Raw genomic sequence first — 18074 nt, 5'->3', positions numbered from 1 at the left:
AGGTTGTTTTTGAAGGTTTTCTTTATTAAAAAAAAAAAATCTTGCAGTCAGGCAGAAGGACGCAGCATGCAGGACTGCTTTTTGGCTGGCACATAGCTGGGCTTCTAAATATTTGGCAGCTCAAACGGTAAATGAACACATTTCTAGTAAAATGAGTTTATTACAAATAATTTGGTAGGTGCCATCCAACTGATGAAGCACTTCTTAAGATCTGGAAAAACTCTGAATACATCATAGGAAGGAAATAATTTTTGAGAAGAAATAAATGCAATTCAACTCCAATTCTCTCTGAAGAAGCTTGATTCTCAGCCTAGTTCTCTTGCTTTTTGATTCTGTCTTTGTATTCAAAGTTTCGAAAGAGACTCCTACTCTTATTTATCAAGCTTTTTGCCTTAAAGATTTCAACTGATGTTGCCAGGGCTTCCACCTATCTCGCTATAATGTGTTGCATCCTGGCTGCTAACCTTGAGAACATGCCATTCATTTCAGCTGTTGATGGTATTGCTTTCTAGACGTAGACAATGAAAGTCACTGCTGAGCACAGCACTAAGTCTCGGGTGAACACGGTGCCCCCCTTAACCTTTCCGCTGGTCCAGACAGTAAAAGGGCACCTTCAGGTAATTTGAAGCAGTACAGCATATTAGCCCCAGCCATGGAACAGTGGTAAGTCATGACATTTTCTCTCAACCTGATTACTTGTAGACAGCCTTGGTTTGGTTTCAAATTCACTATGTTAGCAACAAAATTATAAAGATGGGATCAACAATCATGTTCAGTTCAGCTTCCTGGCTACCATAAAGACCACAGAGAAAGCACCAAAGAACACAGAAGAAGAGAAAAACAAACTTAAAAGATTCCAGGTTTTACCTCATCTTGCTGTGAATTTAGTAGCTGCAGCTTCATGTGTTTCATATAAGCCATAGTAATTGGCATGTTGTAATCAATCATACTGGTCACCAAAGTTGGAGGTTTTCCATTATCTGCAATAAAAATATTTATTATGCATTATATGTTAATTGTGGAGGCTACTTAAGCCTAGCCTACAGTGAAAGTCAGGCAGTTACATAATTTAGTTCTAATGCTGGCATTTTCAGTTGCTCGTCGGCTGTATGGATAGAAGTCTCCCAAAGAAAAATTAAAATCAAGTACAAACCCTGAAAAGTGATGAGTTCTTCTACTCTAAATGACTACAGCACATGCAACCTATCTATTCCTTATGTTTAAGCCCCCATATAAACATTTCCATAGCAAAATAAATTACTTCTCCAGATAAAATCATCTTTCTATTGAGGGTGCATATGGTATTACACTCCATCCTTAAGTGAAAGCAGAAGATTCACTATCTTCCAGCTTAAGTAAATAAGATGATCTTAGTGAACTGTTCCAGTCTAGCAAATTTTTATGAACCCTCACTTAAGCTAGGAAAATATAAATGGGTATTAGGAATAAAATCACTTTACATCCTACTATTTGACACTAAAACTACCTTTATGATCCGCTCCATCTGGGTTTAAATGCATTCTTTTCTGGCACTCTGAGCAGCTCATTAGAAATCGTGTCACCGCTTCTCTCGGAAGGAAGGCATAGGTCTCTGAAATCTGAAATAAGTAACAAAATATAGGTGTTATTATTTAAGCTGATTGAACATGATTTAAGAGAACTGATCATTATATTTCCGAATAAGGCATATTACCTTATAATGCGAGGAAGCACAATGAAAGCATGTTCTGCATACTATGTACAATTTCAAGAAACATCTACTCTATCTGCCTACTTATCATCTAATGGCTAATAATAGTCAATACTGAACAAAATCTCACTTGTATCAAAAGTAGTTTTGTTTTCTGTTTACAGTTTTTTTCAATTTCCTTTCAGCAAAACGATCCACATAACAGGCATCCCACTGAGGGATGTTTTCAGAAAAAGCTGAAAAGCGACCTTTCTCTTATAACCAATACCAAAAAAAGAAAGCGCTTGGCTTATGTGCTCTATTTATTTTTATTGTAACAATTCGTAGACAGATACAGGACTCAGCCCATCAGCAGCAATGACAGTCTCCTTGCTATTTTAACTTAGTATTTGGATGTTTTGTGAAAATATTCTTGGAAAGCTTGTGATTTAATACTGTAGGGTAAATAAGTTATTTTTACTGACAGTTACAGAGTTTAGTAGTCACTCGATTTTAGAGACCCTGCTTTACCTGGGGATACCTTGAAACAACAGGTTTTGGTTGTTTCCTCCTTTCAACATTACCATTATTCCCAACCACATACTCGTAAGGAAGCGTCAGGGGGATTTTGTTTCTTTTTTTGAAAGGGGAGAGGAGGAAGCAGTTATTGCTAGTTTTAAAGATTGCATTCCCCCTCCCCAAGGATGCATCTATCTTTATAGGCATTTTTGCCTTATTGAAAAGGACCTGGAGGTGACAGTGGGTGCCAAGCTGAAAATGAGCCAACAGCATACACTCTGATCACAGCTAAAGCAAACCTCATACTGGCTACATTAAGCGTCCAACAGATCAAGAGAAGTTATTAACACTCTCTACTCAGTGCTGGTAAGACAGCAGCTGGAATAACGTGCCTGACGTTCCCCTCCGCACGTCAAGAAGGCTGCTGAGAAGCAGAGATGCTCTGTGGCAGACCACCATGGCAGCTGGAGCCTAAAGCAGGTGACTTGAAGAGCGGTTAAGGAAGCTGGATTAGTTTCGTGTGGCAAAGAACAGGTTACGAGGCAGGGAGAAATCTAACTGCAGACCACCATTGCCTGAAGGGGAGTTACAAAAACTGCGGACAGAAGCTCTGCAGAGGGTATAACCGGGGACAACAGCCACCAACTGCCGGTTGGGACGTTCAAACTGGACATCAGGAAAAACTCCTCTGGGAGGCCAGTGCACTGGAACAGGTTTACCAGATGAGTGGAAGAATCTCCAAACTTAGATGTTGTCATTATCAGGCAAAGCCATGGCTTTTCTGTGATTCATTATATGTTTACGTATATACACTGAACGGTACAAGTGATGTAAGGAATCCCTAGCTCTTCTTTTCCCAACCAAGGCGGTTGTCTTGCAATGGAGATAATTCCCCAAGAAAGACAAAGTCCCAGCAAGAGACTAAAAGAAGAGTCAGCTGACATCTCCTTGTATTCCCTTACTGTAAAACCTACTGCAGGATTTGATTTCCTACCGAGCGTTGATGCAAGTCTCGACAGGAAGTGCAGAAAGATGGAGGTAGGGTGTATGAAAGTGAGGATACAGAAAGGACAAGATACTTTTCTCTACTGGATGTAAATGGCATTAAATACTGTGCAAATCACTCATGCTCCTCACAAGGATGCTAACAGGAGGAGGAATGGGCTGTTACAACTCTCTTACACCCTTCTCCTTGGCTTGTCACCTACCTAACCTGCATTGGAACTTATGTTTCCTAAAACTCCATGGACCAAATTTATCCGTGGCAGGTTTTTTGGAAAATAGGTGGAGTTTAAGTTAGTGTTTGTTGATGTGACATGAGTCACAGAGATACACAGGAAATGATGCACTGTAAAATAACAACGCAAATTATATCATCCTGTTTATGGTACTGTTGTTTAGGCTGTTTATTGTTGTTGTTTTCTTATATAAGGGAAGGGAATTAGTATAAAAGCAAAATTTGTTCTGTGATGAAAATTGGCAAAGATTTTCTCTGGGCCTGAAACAATTTATCTGAAAATGAAGGCACTAAATGAAGCCACTTTTGAATGGGAGATCCTACCAAAAAATATCTTCATATTATTTTTCCTGTTTTTTATACCACAGAACAGATGCTTATTTACCTTTCTAAATATGAAAACATTGGTTACACTTACGCTTTATGGAATCTAAAAAGAGAACTTAAAATCAGCTAGAATTTAGCATTAAGAAAATTGGTAAATGCACATATGCAGCAACCTCTCATAACATTTAACACATTTAGCACTGTATTGAAATTAATGGAGCTTACCCATGGATTCATTAGTTGCCTGCATTTGATAGGAATGCTCCATTTATTCTAATCAAGCATCTCTGTCAAAATTCCAGTTCTGCTCAAACAAGATGAAAATCCCCCATGGAAAGCATGGTCCCAGATTTGATAGGTATGCTCCACTGACTATAAGGGAACCGGGTTTTATAACTAAATTTGTCCACATAGCAGATGCTTGTGTCTCCAACCTCCCACTGCAACACAGTTTTAAGGATACCCTTCCCTAAATAACACCAGTTTCCACCAACTTCCTCCCCTGTTTACTTTGTAGTCTGAATCAATCACTTACAGTCCAAGACTTCAGCCTGTATAAACTGGCATAACACAATAGGTATCATGTTAAAGATATATGTAGAGGACATAACCCACAGCTTTCCTTATTCTTGCTCCTTGAATATACACAAAAAGCTCTTTCCAATTTTCAGTGCCAGAAAGCTTACAAAAATACCCCAACCCTCACACCCCCAACAGTGCAGACTCCTGTTTGCCTTTCTCATTAAAGAGGAGCACATCTACTTTATAAGATACAGATAGCCACTTGCTCGCTTTGGCCATGCTCCAAACCCGCTGGCTTAGCACCAGCTGTAGCCAGGAAGCTCTCTAACCAAATTAGCACAAGGCTGAACACAATATCCTATATGTCACCCCTCAGCAGAGCTTACCAGCTTCTGCTCAAGGTTGGGCTGATGTAGTAGATGGAGCTGGCTTGTATGTGAGTATTTCAGAGCATAGCCTGGAGGCCTATTACACTTTCTAAGTAACTATACAGAAATACCTTAGACAGTGGTATGACTTCATCAGGAAGATTCGTTTCTGTCCTCTACTCTCTCTGAAAGCAAGCAGTAATGACTCAGCCCTCACTGATGCTGTATATTCTCACTGCCTTCAGTGGCCCTGCTCCAAGCTCTCTTCTCAAGACCATGAGCTAACAAAAAATATAGCCAGACCACCTCATTCAGTGATGTGCTGCAGTAAAAGAATATTGTTTTATTGCAATTCCACACAAAAAACCCAAACCCACACATTTTTACATTTTAACAAAAAATAAAGCCAGAAAAGTGAATTGAAGTGGGGGATATTGCGTTATTTATATCCACACACTGACAAGGCGGACCGGCATATTTTTGGCATGGTTTACAAGACACTGCTCATGCACACGCCTATACCAATCAAAGAGCAATCACTGCTAATTCACCCTATTGATAAAATTACTTGGATTGCTTTAAAAAAATTGTAATTATACTTTTTTCAAATATGATGCTTTAGAAGTATCCTTATGTGATTCCTTATTCTTACTAGTGGTTTTATTGCACATTAGTATATTCTCTGTTGAGTATACCTTCTGTTGCTTGTAGAAATGTGTTATCTTGTATCTATCTGGATGTATTCTGTATCATGGACAAATCACAAAACAACCAGATTCTAGCAGATTGGTGTTTAGGTATTGTGTACTAGGTATAGCTCTTACAGCCGAATGCTTTTTACATTATAAAGGGAAATAATTCTATGAAGAAGAAGAAACTAGACATCTGTATCATTAAGCAAAGAGTGCCAAAATCATACAGGGTTTGTTTTAGCCCCAGAAGGCACAGGATAAGAAGCAGAACATTTCCTAACAATACAGTCCACGTGCATCTACACATATTTCATTTAAACTCTAAACTCAGCGGAAAATAAACAGAGTTGACTTCAGAGACTTCAGAGTCAAAACTTTTATGATCTTATTTCACCATTCACAAAAAGTCTACAGTATAATAGAATTTGACATATATCAATCCATCCAAAACATCGCCCAACAACGAAGGCCTTCTAGATCTATAATTAACCTACACGCTGTTTACTGGATCCCATGAAGCGCATAACTACTACAAGGCAAGTAATTCGGGACCTGGGTGTGCAATCTGATTTACGCTGGACCTAAGTGATGTGTGCCCTAATTGTCTATGAGAAGAATATTGCATTCCTGTTGCATCACTGCAGGCAGGGAAAACGGGCAAAGTGTCATACATGCTTTCCAATATTCAGATGATTTAAGTGCAGGATGTTGTGATGATGTTGCTTTCAGAGCTATATTTTTATTTTGAAAATTAACAAGCTCTAAACTGAAAGGCAGATTTTAGGACACATATGGCTGAGCAGGAAAGACAAGTGTGAGGAGAGGGAGTGAAATTTTGCAAGTGAACCTATTAACCCGTAAAGCATTAACATGGAGGATGTATGTGTAGTCTAGAAGATTCAATGTGTCAGAATACAGATTTGGCGGGGGGGGGTATTTTTTTTAATTAAGGATGGTAAGGAGGGGAAGATGATCCAAAGACGACTTCCAAGAGGAGAGAGAGACAAGGAGAGAGAGTGGAGTGAAGATGGTAATCTGTCCTGGGCCCACAGCCATCAAACCAGGTGGCAGAAATTGGTTTTTTCTTGATGACAGGAGAGCAAACCAGCCAAGTCCTCTCCTTTCCTCAGCAAGAGGTCAAAATGGAAGGCTGACATAGGAAAGCAGGTATGTTGCTGCCGGGAGTTTTATCAAGAGCTCGCTACCCTGTTATACTGGGGAAAATGCTGTTCCCTCTCGTGCTAAACTTGTGCTTCGCAGCTCCCTTTCCTTCCCCTCCCTCCCGCGTAGCAGAAGCCACTTTCTGGGAGGGAAGCAATGGGCAGCACCTGCGAGTGGGACCACTGCCAGGGCACTTGACGCTCACCCTTTGCAAAGAAGCAAGAACAAGTTCGCAGAGCAGAACTGCACGGGATTTGGCTGTTGCGCTGTGCACGCAGGAACAGCGTGGATCCAACGATTTAAGTGTGTTAAGGCCCTGCACAAACCTCGTATTCTTCTGCTTCCCCAAAAACAAGACTTGCCCTAGATGGAAACCAGCCAGGTGCCAAACCTGCTTTAAGCCTGTTTGATAGGGAAGTTGTACTGGAAGGAGATGATGTTACTGCACAGTGCGACCTGTCAAAAAATTCTTCCCCAAAGAAAACACATTCACTGTGATGCTCAGAGGGGACTGACAAGCACATTCATGTTTTGGGAGGAGAAAAACGTTTACGCCATGTTGCACAATCTGAAGGTTTCTCTTAGGGGGACAGGAAAGAGGGAGGCAATTCAACAGCCTGATCCCAAACAAAGAAACATTTGTTACCGCAACAGTTGGATGAAGCACAGGACCCCAGATACTGCCCCACACCTAACAGACTCCCGTTATGCCTCAGATGTTCCATATTTATTTACTACCTATCTTATCAGTCTTCCCTCAAGCTACTTTTCCTTGACACATCAATATCCCCTGCCATGTTTTACAAGCCTGCTTCTCTTCCAGCTCATCAGCCCAGTGCTCTTTTTTCATTTATGGGTTGGGAATCTTACTAACTGACCCACTTTCTCCTGCTTAGACGTCGCAACCGTCACTCACAACTCAACTTCACTGCTGTAACGTTTCAAGGCTTTGCATGGCAGCTACGCAGGCTCAACAGGCTGCCATTAGATCATCCTTCACAGGTAAAAATATTCAAGTAGAATACGCACATAGAATTTAAGGTGTTTAAGGTGGCTACAAGACTGACACAAACAGTTCTCAGATAGATGATTCACTTAGTTATAGGCAGCTTTCTCCAGATATAACATACAAGGGTGAGGCACTTACTCTTCCTAATCTATTGTTTAAATGAATGAAAACCTAACATCTCTTTTAAGAACAATAGAGGACAATAACATCTACTCTGAAATGTAGGGCTTCATCACTAAATCTGGCCTATCTGTAGTCATAGCTGGGCCTGAGAAGAGACAGAGATGTTTCCCATCTTCAGTCTCATCACAGACCATTTGAGTTTCTTGAAAAATGTAGCAAGGCTATTTTTCTTTCTGGTTTGCACTGAATCACAAAAAGCTGTCCTAACAGCTTGAGTCTGTTGCATTATGCTGCTACTGTAGCCACAACTTTTCCCAGTTACTCCCACCTCTGATATAACCCTCAGCACTTGAATTTAAATTTTAGACACAGCTGAATAGTTTAAAATCAAGAAATGCAGCCCCGCAAAGGCACAGAAAGCCAGCTCTGCACTTGTTGAACCCCCTTCACAACACACCAGATGGACTCTTCCCCTGAACACTTCTCTCCTGTGCATCCCCGTCTCCACTTCGACACCGCAGTTCTCCTTTCAGGGTGGGATGCCTACACAAAAATAAATCCTTTAGGACAGAGAGTGAAAAGTACTATCCCAAAACAAGGCAGTCCCTCTAGGACACTGAGCTGCAGCAACAAGTGCCAGCAGAGTCACCCCTGAGAGGATCCTCAGTACCTTCTCCTGATCGCTCAACCAGTTCCTTCCATCAGCATGTTCCACCCTGCCTTCTATGGAGCCCGGCAGAGGAGCCGGGGGGAATGCAGGACAAGCAGGGACCTGTTTGGGCACTGCTGCTTTCCTTGGCACCAAGGAACATGCTCTTTTCACCTTCCTAGTCACCTGTGCCCCTGCTGAGCAACCGACTCGGCCGGGCCTCGTCACATATCCTGCCTTTGTGAGGGAATTATCTCCCGGATCAAGGCCCTCGACGTTTTCCCTGTTTGTAAACTTCCCTGGGAACCGGGGCACTAGCTGAGATTATAAACACCGTATTAAGTATTCCTTCAGTCTGGCATACTCCAGGTATGACTTAAAGATCTTGGTTTCATTTTATATATATAAGCCAGGTCTTTTTTTTTTTTTTTTTTGCTGGTGCAGATCTACCTACAGTTATGCTGGCAAGCAACACAGCCCATCAATCATATATTGCACACTAGTCGGGCACTTGAAATGAGCACAAAATCTGCCAGTTAAATGGGAAGCTCACTCTTTCTTGTGTATTTTCAAGGTTACTCTCCCACATCATCAATGAGAGGGAATGGCCTCAAGTTGTGCCAGGGGAGGTTTAGACTGGATATCAGGAAAAAAGTTTTTACTGAGAGAGTGGTCAAGCATTGGAACAGGCTGCCCAGGGAGGCGGTGGAGTCACCATCACTGGAAGTTTTCAAAAAACTTGTAGACGTGGCACTTCGGGACATGGTTTAGTGGGCATGGTGATGTTGGGTTGATGGTTGGACTTAGTGATCTTAAAGGTCTTTTCCAACCTTACGATTCTGTGATTCTGTGATCATCTACGTAGACTTTGTACAATTCCCCTCTCATTTGTTAGTGTGCAGAGAAGAAGTAAATGGGACCTTACTCTAAACTTAAATATTGAAGCCCAGATGCTTTCCTAATTAATCTATAGGGCTTATGCCAAGAAATCATAAAGTTTGAGTTTGGTACATTGCTGCACCAATTAAAATATAGAGGCTCCCTTCCAATACGCTGCTCCAAGGTGCCAAGCACCACATCCTATTTATCTTCCTGTGCAGCACCGCTGCAGGAAGTCCCACAGAAATCAGTCGTAAAAATGCCATTCGTTTCCACACAGTTAACATAAACAAGCCAGTGCAGATAACAGATTCACCAGCTGAGTTTGTAAGCTGTTCTGAACACACTTTCAGAGAGACATACCAATGTATTTTAGCATCCCAGCATCAGGGGTGACCCTATCAAAAATTAAAAAGACCCTACCTATTCCAAGTTTGTTACTCCATACAAATGCAAACAGTAGTTAGTTAAGTCACCTTTGACACTTCATTACCCTTTTAATCATGCTTGAGTGCTATTCAAAATTTTGAGTGGAGCAGGTTCACTATTGAAAATAAGGACTCACCCATATATAAGCAAATTAATTACTTGAAACCAATATGTTGTGATTCTTAAGGCTGTGCCATTCATTTTTTAGAAATACTCAGGTACCAAATATCCATGACAATAAAAGCTTGTCTTCAATGAACTTCATAACTTTAGCAATTCTGTACGCAAAATGTGGTGGGTTTCTCCCCATCATTTTTTCTGTTAAAAGGTTTCAGTTATCCAGTCAGAGAGCAGAAGCAATGTGATCATCACATGCCAGGAATTGTGAATAACAAATAGGAGTTGTAGCATACAGTTTGTGAACCATCCTTCCTGTAAAAATTGTTCACTCAGATTATTTGGTGAATACTTATGGATGATAAATACATTCACATATCTTAAGGATGATTCACTTCTGACACGTGAATAAAGAAACAAGACTAAATTAATCTCGTTCCCAATTCGCTTAATAAAATTAAACCCCACCAAAGTACTTCAGTTTGATTTATAAAGCTCTTAGGGTATAATGTTTTGTGAGGCAGTTACCCAACACGCTCACACTACCTCTTTCCTCCTGCAGCACCACAAGAGGAGATACTGTGTGGCTTGCTGGAACAGACTGACCCTACAGCTCATCATTTTTAGTGACAGCACTTTCATGGACAGATCCAGTAAAGGAGTATGCATTTCCCCAGTTGCCTGGTAGAGTTTGAGGCCTGTTTATTTAACCTAATTCTCATGTTGGGATAGAGAGCAAGAGTTGATATTAGCTTGTTCTGATTTAGTTCGTTTCCTTTTTTTAATTTATGGAAATCTTAAAAAATTATATTATGTGAATCCTGTCCTCAGCAAATATGACTCAATGCCCTTAATAAATGAAATAATGCACAAATAATGCAGACTCTCATAATGACACAAACTTATATTTGGGCATCTTTATCCTCTGCTTATAACCACATAATAAGCTCAGGTCTCAATTACAATAAAAGTTAACATCAAATGAAACCACTGTGTAGGCTATTGAATCTGCACAAATAGCTCTCCTCACAGAAGAGACACTGGTTGCCTTTCATGCTGTTCACAATAAACAACTTCATCTGACCTGGAATCATGGGATTCTTACGGTAATAAATATTATACTTGGCATGTATTTGTAGGATGATGACTTAAAGTATTGTATTTATAGTTGGCAGCATTCCTTATACTTGTATAGTATTCTACAAAGTTTGTCACCCATACCTTTGAACAGCTTACTGAAGTAAAACAAAATAGAAAGGGAAAGGTCAATGAAAATATTACTTTTCTAATGCTTTCTAAAAGAGAAGACCAAGTATCAAAATGGCTGAGGTGACAGATTAAAATTAATTTAGACAGTTTGTGTTTGTTCACCCTGAAATATCACACCAAGCTTCACAAAGCACATTCAGATGACTGGTGTCTTCCTTCATACATCTATCTTAAGGTCAATACCACCGGGAACAAATTATAAGAAATCTTGCCAAGAGCTTATCCCACAACAAACGGTCTGAAATAGCCTATAAATAAATATCTGTGAAGGGATTCATAGATACATAGTAAAGGTTGTTATGTATCTGAAAAAAACAGTACTGGAAAAAAAGCTATTTCTGGCTAAAATTGAAGATGTGGGTATCAGAAACCTGGAGTTCCCACACGTTTTGGTGACTTCTGACGGAAAATGACTGACACAACTGCAGGTTGTTTTTAAGGTAGCCCTGGTTTCAGCCAGGACAGAGTTAATTTTCTTCACAAAAGCTAGTGTGAGGCTATGTTTTGGATCTGGGATGAGAAAATGTAGATAATGTGCTGATGTGTTCGGTTGTTGCTAAGTAGTCAAGGACAGTCCAGCTTCTCATGCTGGGCTGCCAGCAAGAGGGCTGGGGATGCACTGGGAGCTGGGAGGGGACACAGCCAGGAGAGCTGACCCAGGCTGGCCAAAGGGATATTCCATACCATATAACGTCATGCTCAGTATATAATGCTGGGGCGAAGAAGAAGGAAGGGGTCGAGGGACGTTCAGAGTGATGGCGTCTGTCTTCCCAAGTAACCATTATGCGTGATGCAGCCCTGCTTCCCTGGAGATGGCTGAACCCCTGCCTGCCCATGGGGAGCGGTGAATGAATTCCTTGTTTTGCTTTGCTTGTGTGCGCGGCTTTTGCTTTACCTGTTAAACTGTTTGTATCTCAAACCATGAGTTTCCTCACTTTAACTCTTCTAATTCTCTGCCCCGTCCCACCGTGGGGGAGTGAGCGAGCAGCTGCATGGGGCTTAGCCAGCTGGGGCTAAACCTCGACAGTCCTTTTTGCCACCCAACGTGGGGCACGAAGGGTTTGAGATAACGACAGGTTTGATTGGAATGTGCTAGATAGAATTTATAGCTGTTATTGCTGTTTAGCTATTAATTGCCAGGCCCCTGTGCTTGCCCTGGGTTCGCTTTCCTTACGTATATCACAGTCCAGTGCTCGTTAGTGGCTGCTTTTTGCTTTCGCTGCTGCCGTGCTGCTGTACGGCTGATCGTCTGGCTCTGCTGGGCCTGGGAAGATTCTGATCACAGCAATGGCGACGCGCCTGGGCTGGCAGATGGCCGGGGCATCGCTGCTGTTTCTGTGCTGCTGTCCTGGACAGGCTGGAGCTCCAGGGTGAACTCGAGTCAAAGGGACTGTGACCTGTGGGTGAGTCCATGTGGGAGCAGGACACCCCGAAGCGTCTGTGGCCGTGCGTAAGTCCATGCCAGAGCAGGTATATCTCGAAGCATCTGTGGCCATGGCTGTGTCTGTGCCGCAGCAGGTACACCTCTGATGGGACTGTGGCACAAGGGTAAGTCCACGCTGGAGAAGGTACATCTCGAAGCATCTGTGGCTGTGGATAAATCCATGCTGCAGCAGGTACACCTTGAAGCATCAGTGGCTGTGCATGAGGTCGTGCTGGAGCACCTCAAAGCGTGTGGCCATGGATAAGCCCTCGACAGTGCAGGTACATTCCTGGAGGGACTGGCACTATGGGTAAGGCCACGCTGGAGCAGCTTTACTTCTGGAGCGTCTGTGGCCATAAGTAAGGCCACGCTGGAGCAGGTGTATCTCTGAAGGCATTATGGCCCATGGAGGAGGAGGCCATTTTGGAGCAGGTGCACCTCGAAGTGACTGCAACTGTGGATAAGTCTATGCTGCAGCAGATATACCCCTGGAGACTGTGGCTCATGGAAGGGACTGCACTCTGTGGATAAGTCCAAGCCAGGAGCAGGGGCAAGGGGAGGAGTTCTTGCAATGTTAAAATCTATAACCTGGCCCAAAGGGCTCAGGGGTGGAGATTGTAATGGAAATACCTTTAAATTGTTGTAACCTGGAATTTGAGTTGCATGGTGTAGGAATCACTATAGCAAGAACCACGTGAACCAATGGAGGACAAGCCTTACAACAAGCAGTGCCAAGTGCAGCAGTGACCTGACCTGAGCTGGCTTTGGTGCCCAGTAACTCCACGCAACACTCCACCTCACTTATCCCAAGTGGCCACCATAAGAGATGGAGCCCAAAGTAATGGACTAAATGAACTCAATGGACATTTCATAGACGTTTGTGGACATTTCATGGACATTTTACAGGGACTGTCTACGCACTAAGGGGACAATAATCTTTGTATTATATCAAAGGATGGGAAGGTGTGTGGTGGTCAATGAGGTTGTATTGGATAGTGTGGTACCTGAGCATAACGTAAATGGTATGGAATAAGGGGTGGATAATATCCTGCTTTCAGCGAGGACAGAGTTAATTTTCTTCACAGAAGCTAATGTGAGGCTATGCTTTGGATTTGGGATGAGAAAACGTTGATAACGTGATGATGTTTTGGGTTGTTGCTAAGTATCAAGGACAGTCCAGCTTCTCCATGCGTGATGCAGCCCTGCTTCCCTGGAGATGGCTGAACACCTGCCTGCCCATGGGGAGTGGTGAATGAATTCCTTGTTTTGCTTTGCTTGGGTGCAGGGCTTTTGCTTTACCTATTAAACTGCCTTTATCTCAAACCATGAATTTCCTCACTTCTACTCTTCCAATTCTCTCCCCCGTCCCACCGTGGGGGAGTGAACAAGCGGCTGCGTGGTGCGTAGTTGCCGGCTGGGGCTAAACCACGACAAAGGTGAAGAACACTGTGTTCAGGGTGACAGGTCACTTCAGGGCCTCGTCCCGCTGGGGCCATGGGGAGAGGTGCCCCAGATGCCCTGCATCCTGGCCAGGGCGGTGGGATGGGCCTGGCCGGGGGCCCCTGCTCTGCCACCCTGGCGGAGCCCCCAGTGCTTCAGCAGCTGGAAACAGCTGGGCAGGATCAGGATCAATGGCTGAGTGTGCCTGGTGCTATCACAGCCCTGTGCATGGAAGTTTGGCTGTCCAAATCCAGGCAAACACATACATTTTAAGCACCCTGGGAAAGCGCACTAAAGGTTTCATTAGTTCTCTGTAAGAAACGAAAGTGTTATATTTGTGCCACTAGCCACAAAAGTTATTTATAGCTATTTTAAGGCAGTGGCTGAACTGGTTACATCAGGCAACAAAATGCAAGTAAAATCTTTGAAATAATCACTTCATACCTTCTAAGTCTTCTTTAAGACTTTGTCCATTTAATAAAAATTAATTAATAAAGAGTTATTAAAGAAATTGTTAAACCATTACAGAAGAATAAATTCTCTGCTTGTACCCATGTGAAAATCTCTATTGAAGTGAATGGATCTGGTCCTTATCACACAGAAATGCAATTTCTAAACTGTATGTTTTCATGCATTATTGAGATCTCTGAAATAAAGTTTAGGGTGAGGGTTGCAGTACCAATCCGGATGGAAAAAACACAAATTGCATGCAATGTGATCAAGCCCAAATAATTCAAGCTTTTGGAGATGGATGTCCACTTTTAGTTGTTTGGTTGGTTTTTTTTACTTACTGCTTTATATGTTCTCTTTTGTCCAGCATGTTTTCTGATTTGTTCTCCATTAGGCCCAGTTTCAACATGCATGGAATAGATAATGTCAAAGAAATCTTCTACCACGGCTACCCGCCGTAAAGAAAGCTTCTCATCTACACCTACTCCATCCTGAAAAGAAAAAAAGAGAAAAGAAAAAGTAAGGAGGACGGGATGAATAGATAAATGATGATAATCATGGGACATGTTCTCCTTTTTTAGCAAGCAGTTAAGGACCCTTCCACTGAGATCTGAAGGTCACCCACCCTGTGAATGACAGAAACAGTATTGTAGGAAAGCTGCAGATCAGATAGATCATATGGACCCTTGCAAGCAGTCCATTTTGCCAACCCAGGGCATTTGGTCTCTTGATAGAAAGTGACCTTTCACTCCAGTATTTAAAAAATTAAATTTAAAAAATCTGTATTTTTTTCTCCAAATGCACAAAAAAGATACAAAGGCAGAGGCAGTCCCAAACACATGCCACAGAAATGCATTATGCGGCTGTTAATACGAACGCAACAGCTCTTTCATCCTCTCGTTCCCCTCCCAGTAAATCTGCACCTAGCATTTCATAAAGGTATTTAATAGAAGGTTTTAATTCACAGGTGACAGAGCTGACTGTAATTATGAATACAAAGGAAGTTGTTACAAACAATTTATGCCAGCAAAACTGGCTTGAAAATATACTACATGAAGACGTATCACAATATGAGGAAAAGAAAGGGCTATTTTTTTAAATTGTGATTTTTGTTCACAGATGTCCTATTAGAACAAGTGACAGAAAAGTGAGGACACCTACCATCTGATTTTCAAAAGTGATGGTGCTATGGTAGCTAAAGACTTCTAAAAGAGAAAGTCCCCAACATTTCTGAAATTAATCGGCACGATTCAACTCCCACCTCATAAATAGGACCATCCATATGAGTTGGGTTTTTTGTTTTACAGCTCTCTATGAATTCAGTTCTAATGAAGGGGCAGGAACTGAGACTTTTGTTTTTCCAGAGCAGATCTATCAAGCACGCTGTGTTTTGTAATACAACGTAAGTATATAAAGAATAAAATGAGAACGGCCAATTCACTTTTACTCCAACACAGCATCTGAATTCAGACCTCTGGAGGCAATGGTGTCGCCTAGCCTTCAATGAGTATTTTGAGCAATAAATGCATTCAAAACTTAGCATGTTTGATAATACCATTACTGCTGCTGTAATTCATGCCACAACAAAACTGATTTACACACACTGACCCTTTTGTGACAAAACACATGCAATTATTGCTGTGGTGACCAAATAAAGACCAAAGATGAGAAATGAAAAGGCAATAGTTATGTATGACTCCCAGTTGCCACCCCCCACTAATAGCTTCTTGCTAACCCATTCCACTAAGTTTGCTCAATGTGGACAAACAAAATTCATTTTTCTCACTGCCTTTATTTTTATTCCCGCCCACTTTTATTTTTCATACAATTCATGGAAAGAACCCACAGAATCCCAACGGCTCCCAAAGAAGCTCCAAGGGTGACACAGAAGAGCTCTCACACATTCCCAGTAGCAACAGAGAAAATGCCAGTGCCTCTATAGCATAACTTCCTAAATGTGCATGACTCCAAATGTTATCAGGTTAGGAGGTGTTGATATGCTACCAGCCACATAAATTTTGTCCTGTCCTGCTCCACTATGCCTCTGCCTCTCCCCAACCTTCATCAGAGATCCTTGCCCAAAGCTATGTAGTCCTTTCCATCTGCACAGCATGTTGTGCTCTTCATCCCTAGGAGACAGCTCGACCACAGCAGAACTCCCTCATGTGCATGATGAGAGGATTGCCATAGTCCTGATGGAAGCGGCTGTGTTGAGGATTCAGGGTGGAGGAAGATGAGGAATTTGCAGTGCAGTCTCCGCCACAGGTTAGAGCCTCAGAGAGATGAGCTGGGAACAGTTGCTCTGAGAAAGCAGCAAGGTTCCCATCCCATGAACAGTTCCTAAAATTTCACTGATCATTAGCTCAAAAATTTTGTGGCATTGTGACAACTTCTGGTATCAGTATCATTAAGAATTTGCTTAGTGTTGCCCATCTCTCTTGCCCATTATTTAAAAAACAATACTTTAGTGATGGGGCCAATATAAAATCCAGATCTTTCCAGATTTAATCTTTAGGGGAATCCACACATGAGCTCTATAGGGAAGCCCATCTTCAATCATTATTTTCTCACCACCCAAACGGCACGGTGGAATCCTTAATGATTTCAAACACTCTTATTATGACGACAGTGTTATCTCACGCCTCTCTCTGAACACTCAGAAGTTTATAGTGTTGATTAACTGATAAAGATTTAATCTGTTTGTTACTAATGAGTTTTGTTTTAGGAAATTTCCTGTGGGGGAGCTCTCTTTTTTAATTAAAGAGAAATGCATTACAATATTAATTTAAAACCTGAGATGCCACCTCAGCAGAGCTGACAGATGCAAACATTAGGAATACATTCAAAGAAGAAACCCAAAAACAAAACTAATTTTGTTACTTTTGGTGGCCACAGTGTGAAGTGCTCTTTTTTGATGGTCCTCCTACCCTCCTTCCCAGACACTGATACCCAAAGGGAGGTAGGCATGATGTGGGTGCGCTCTTGAAGCTGCATTTCTCCAGCTGAATAAATTCCATTCAGCTGAATAAAACAGTAAACATTGCTACTACTTCTAAAAATACAAGGAAGTAAGATCTGCACAAACTCTCTGCCATGCCTCTTAACTGAAGTGCCAGAAAATTAATACAAACTTTCCAAACCTTGTCAGTCAAAAAGGGTAGGAAAAAAAAATGATTTACACTGAGTGGAAACTGCTTCAGGGGAAGACAGTACTATTCCTTAACATCTATACTTGTAAATTCATCATAACTTCATCTGTGGGCCTGGGCATGACTAGGTCAGGCTTCGTTCTGCTTGATGTTGTGTAAGGCCATGAGGTAGACCTTGCTTCAGAAAGCCTGCAGTGCTGCAGAAGTTGCTGAGTTGCTGTAAGCTGTTCAGTCCATCTGGCAACATGCAAGGCTGTGCAGAGATGTAAGCCTTAGCTGCAGAAGCAATACACCAGATGAGTAACTTGAACAAGAATAAGGTAGCTCCTTACTGAGACTTTTGATATCCCAATACTGACATCCCAGCAAGTGATACAACCCTCAGTCTCCATTTAAACCACAAAGTCTCTGAAGTGGATGCAGTCGTATCAGGCTTTCCTCCCCTATACCATTACGCTACACTTTTATCCTGAAATTGCAATTTGATAAAGGCATTAACAAAGCAGCTCTACTTTATAAGCTGGCTTTAGGTAAAAATTCTCACAGTGCCTAAGGGGGACATTTTTTTAGCCTCAGCTAAGGCTAAAAAGAGACGAATGAGAGAATATGTGATAATGCTATTCACATGTCTGAAAGGCTATG

The 18074-nt window shown here is 41.9% G+C and overlaps 1 protein-coding gene across 4 annotated transcripts in view; it reads right to left on the bottom strand.

The window, feature by feature from the left end:
• Positions 1-18074, bottom strand: part of NOL4 (nucleolar protein 4) — a gene marked incomplete at its 3' end in the record, with an annotated part of 203785 nt that overhangs the window by 152023 nt on the left and 33688 nt on the right. For all 4 annotated transcript variants that reach the window (XM_082015263.1, XM_082015264.1, XM_082015265.1 and 1 more), the window contains exons 2-4: positions 14625-14774; positions 1487-1598; positions 868-980 (exon numbers count right to left, since the gene is read on the bottom strand). In XM_082015263.1, the coding sequence (XP_081871389.1) occupies positions 868-980; positions 1487-1598; positions 14625-14774 (375 nt within the window). The remainder of the gene's footprint in view (positions 1-867; positions 981-1486; positions 1599-14624; positions 14775-18074) is intronic.

This window comes from Phaethon aethereus (assembly GCF_964289735.1).
Source record: "Phaethon aethereus genome assembly, chromosome: 2".
NCBI lineage: Eukaryota > Metazoa > Chordata > Aves > Phaethontiformes > Phaethontidae > Phaethon > Phaethon aethereus.
Note: the sequence above shows the minus strand (reverse complement) of the source record. Positions and strands in the feature narration are given on the sequence as shown.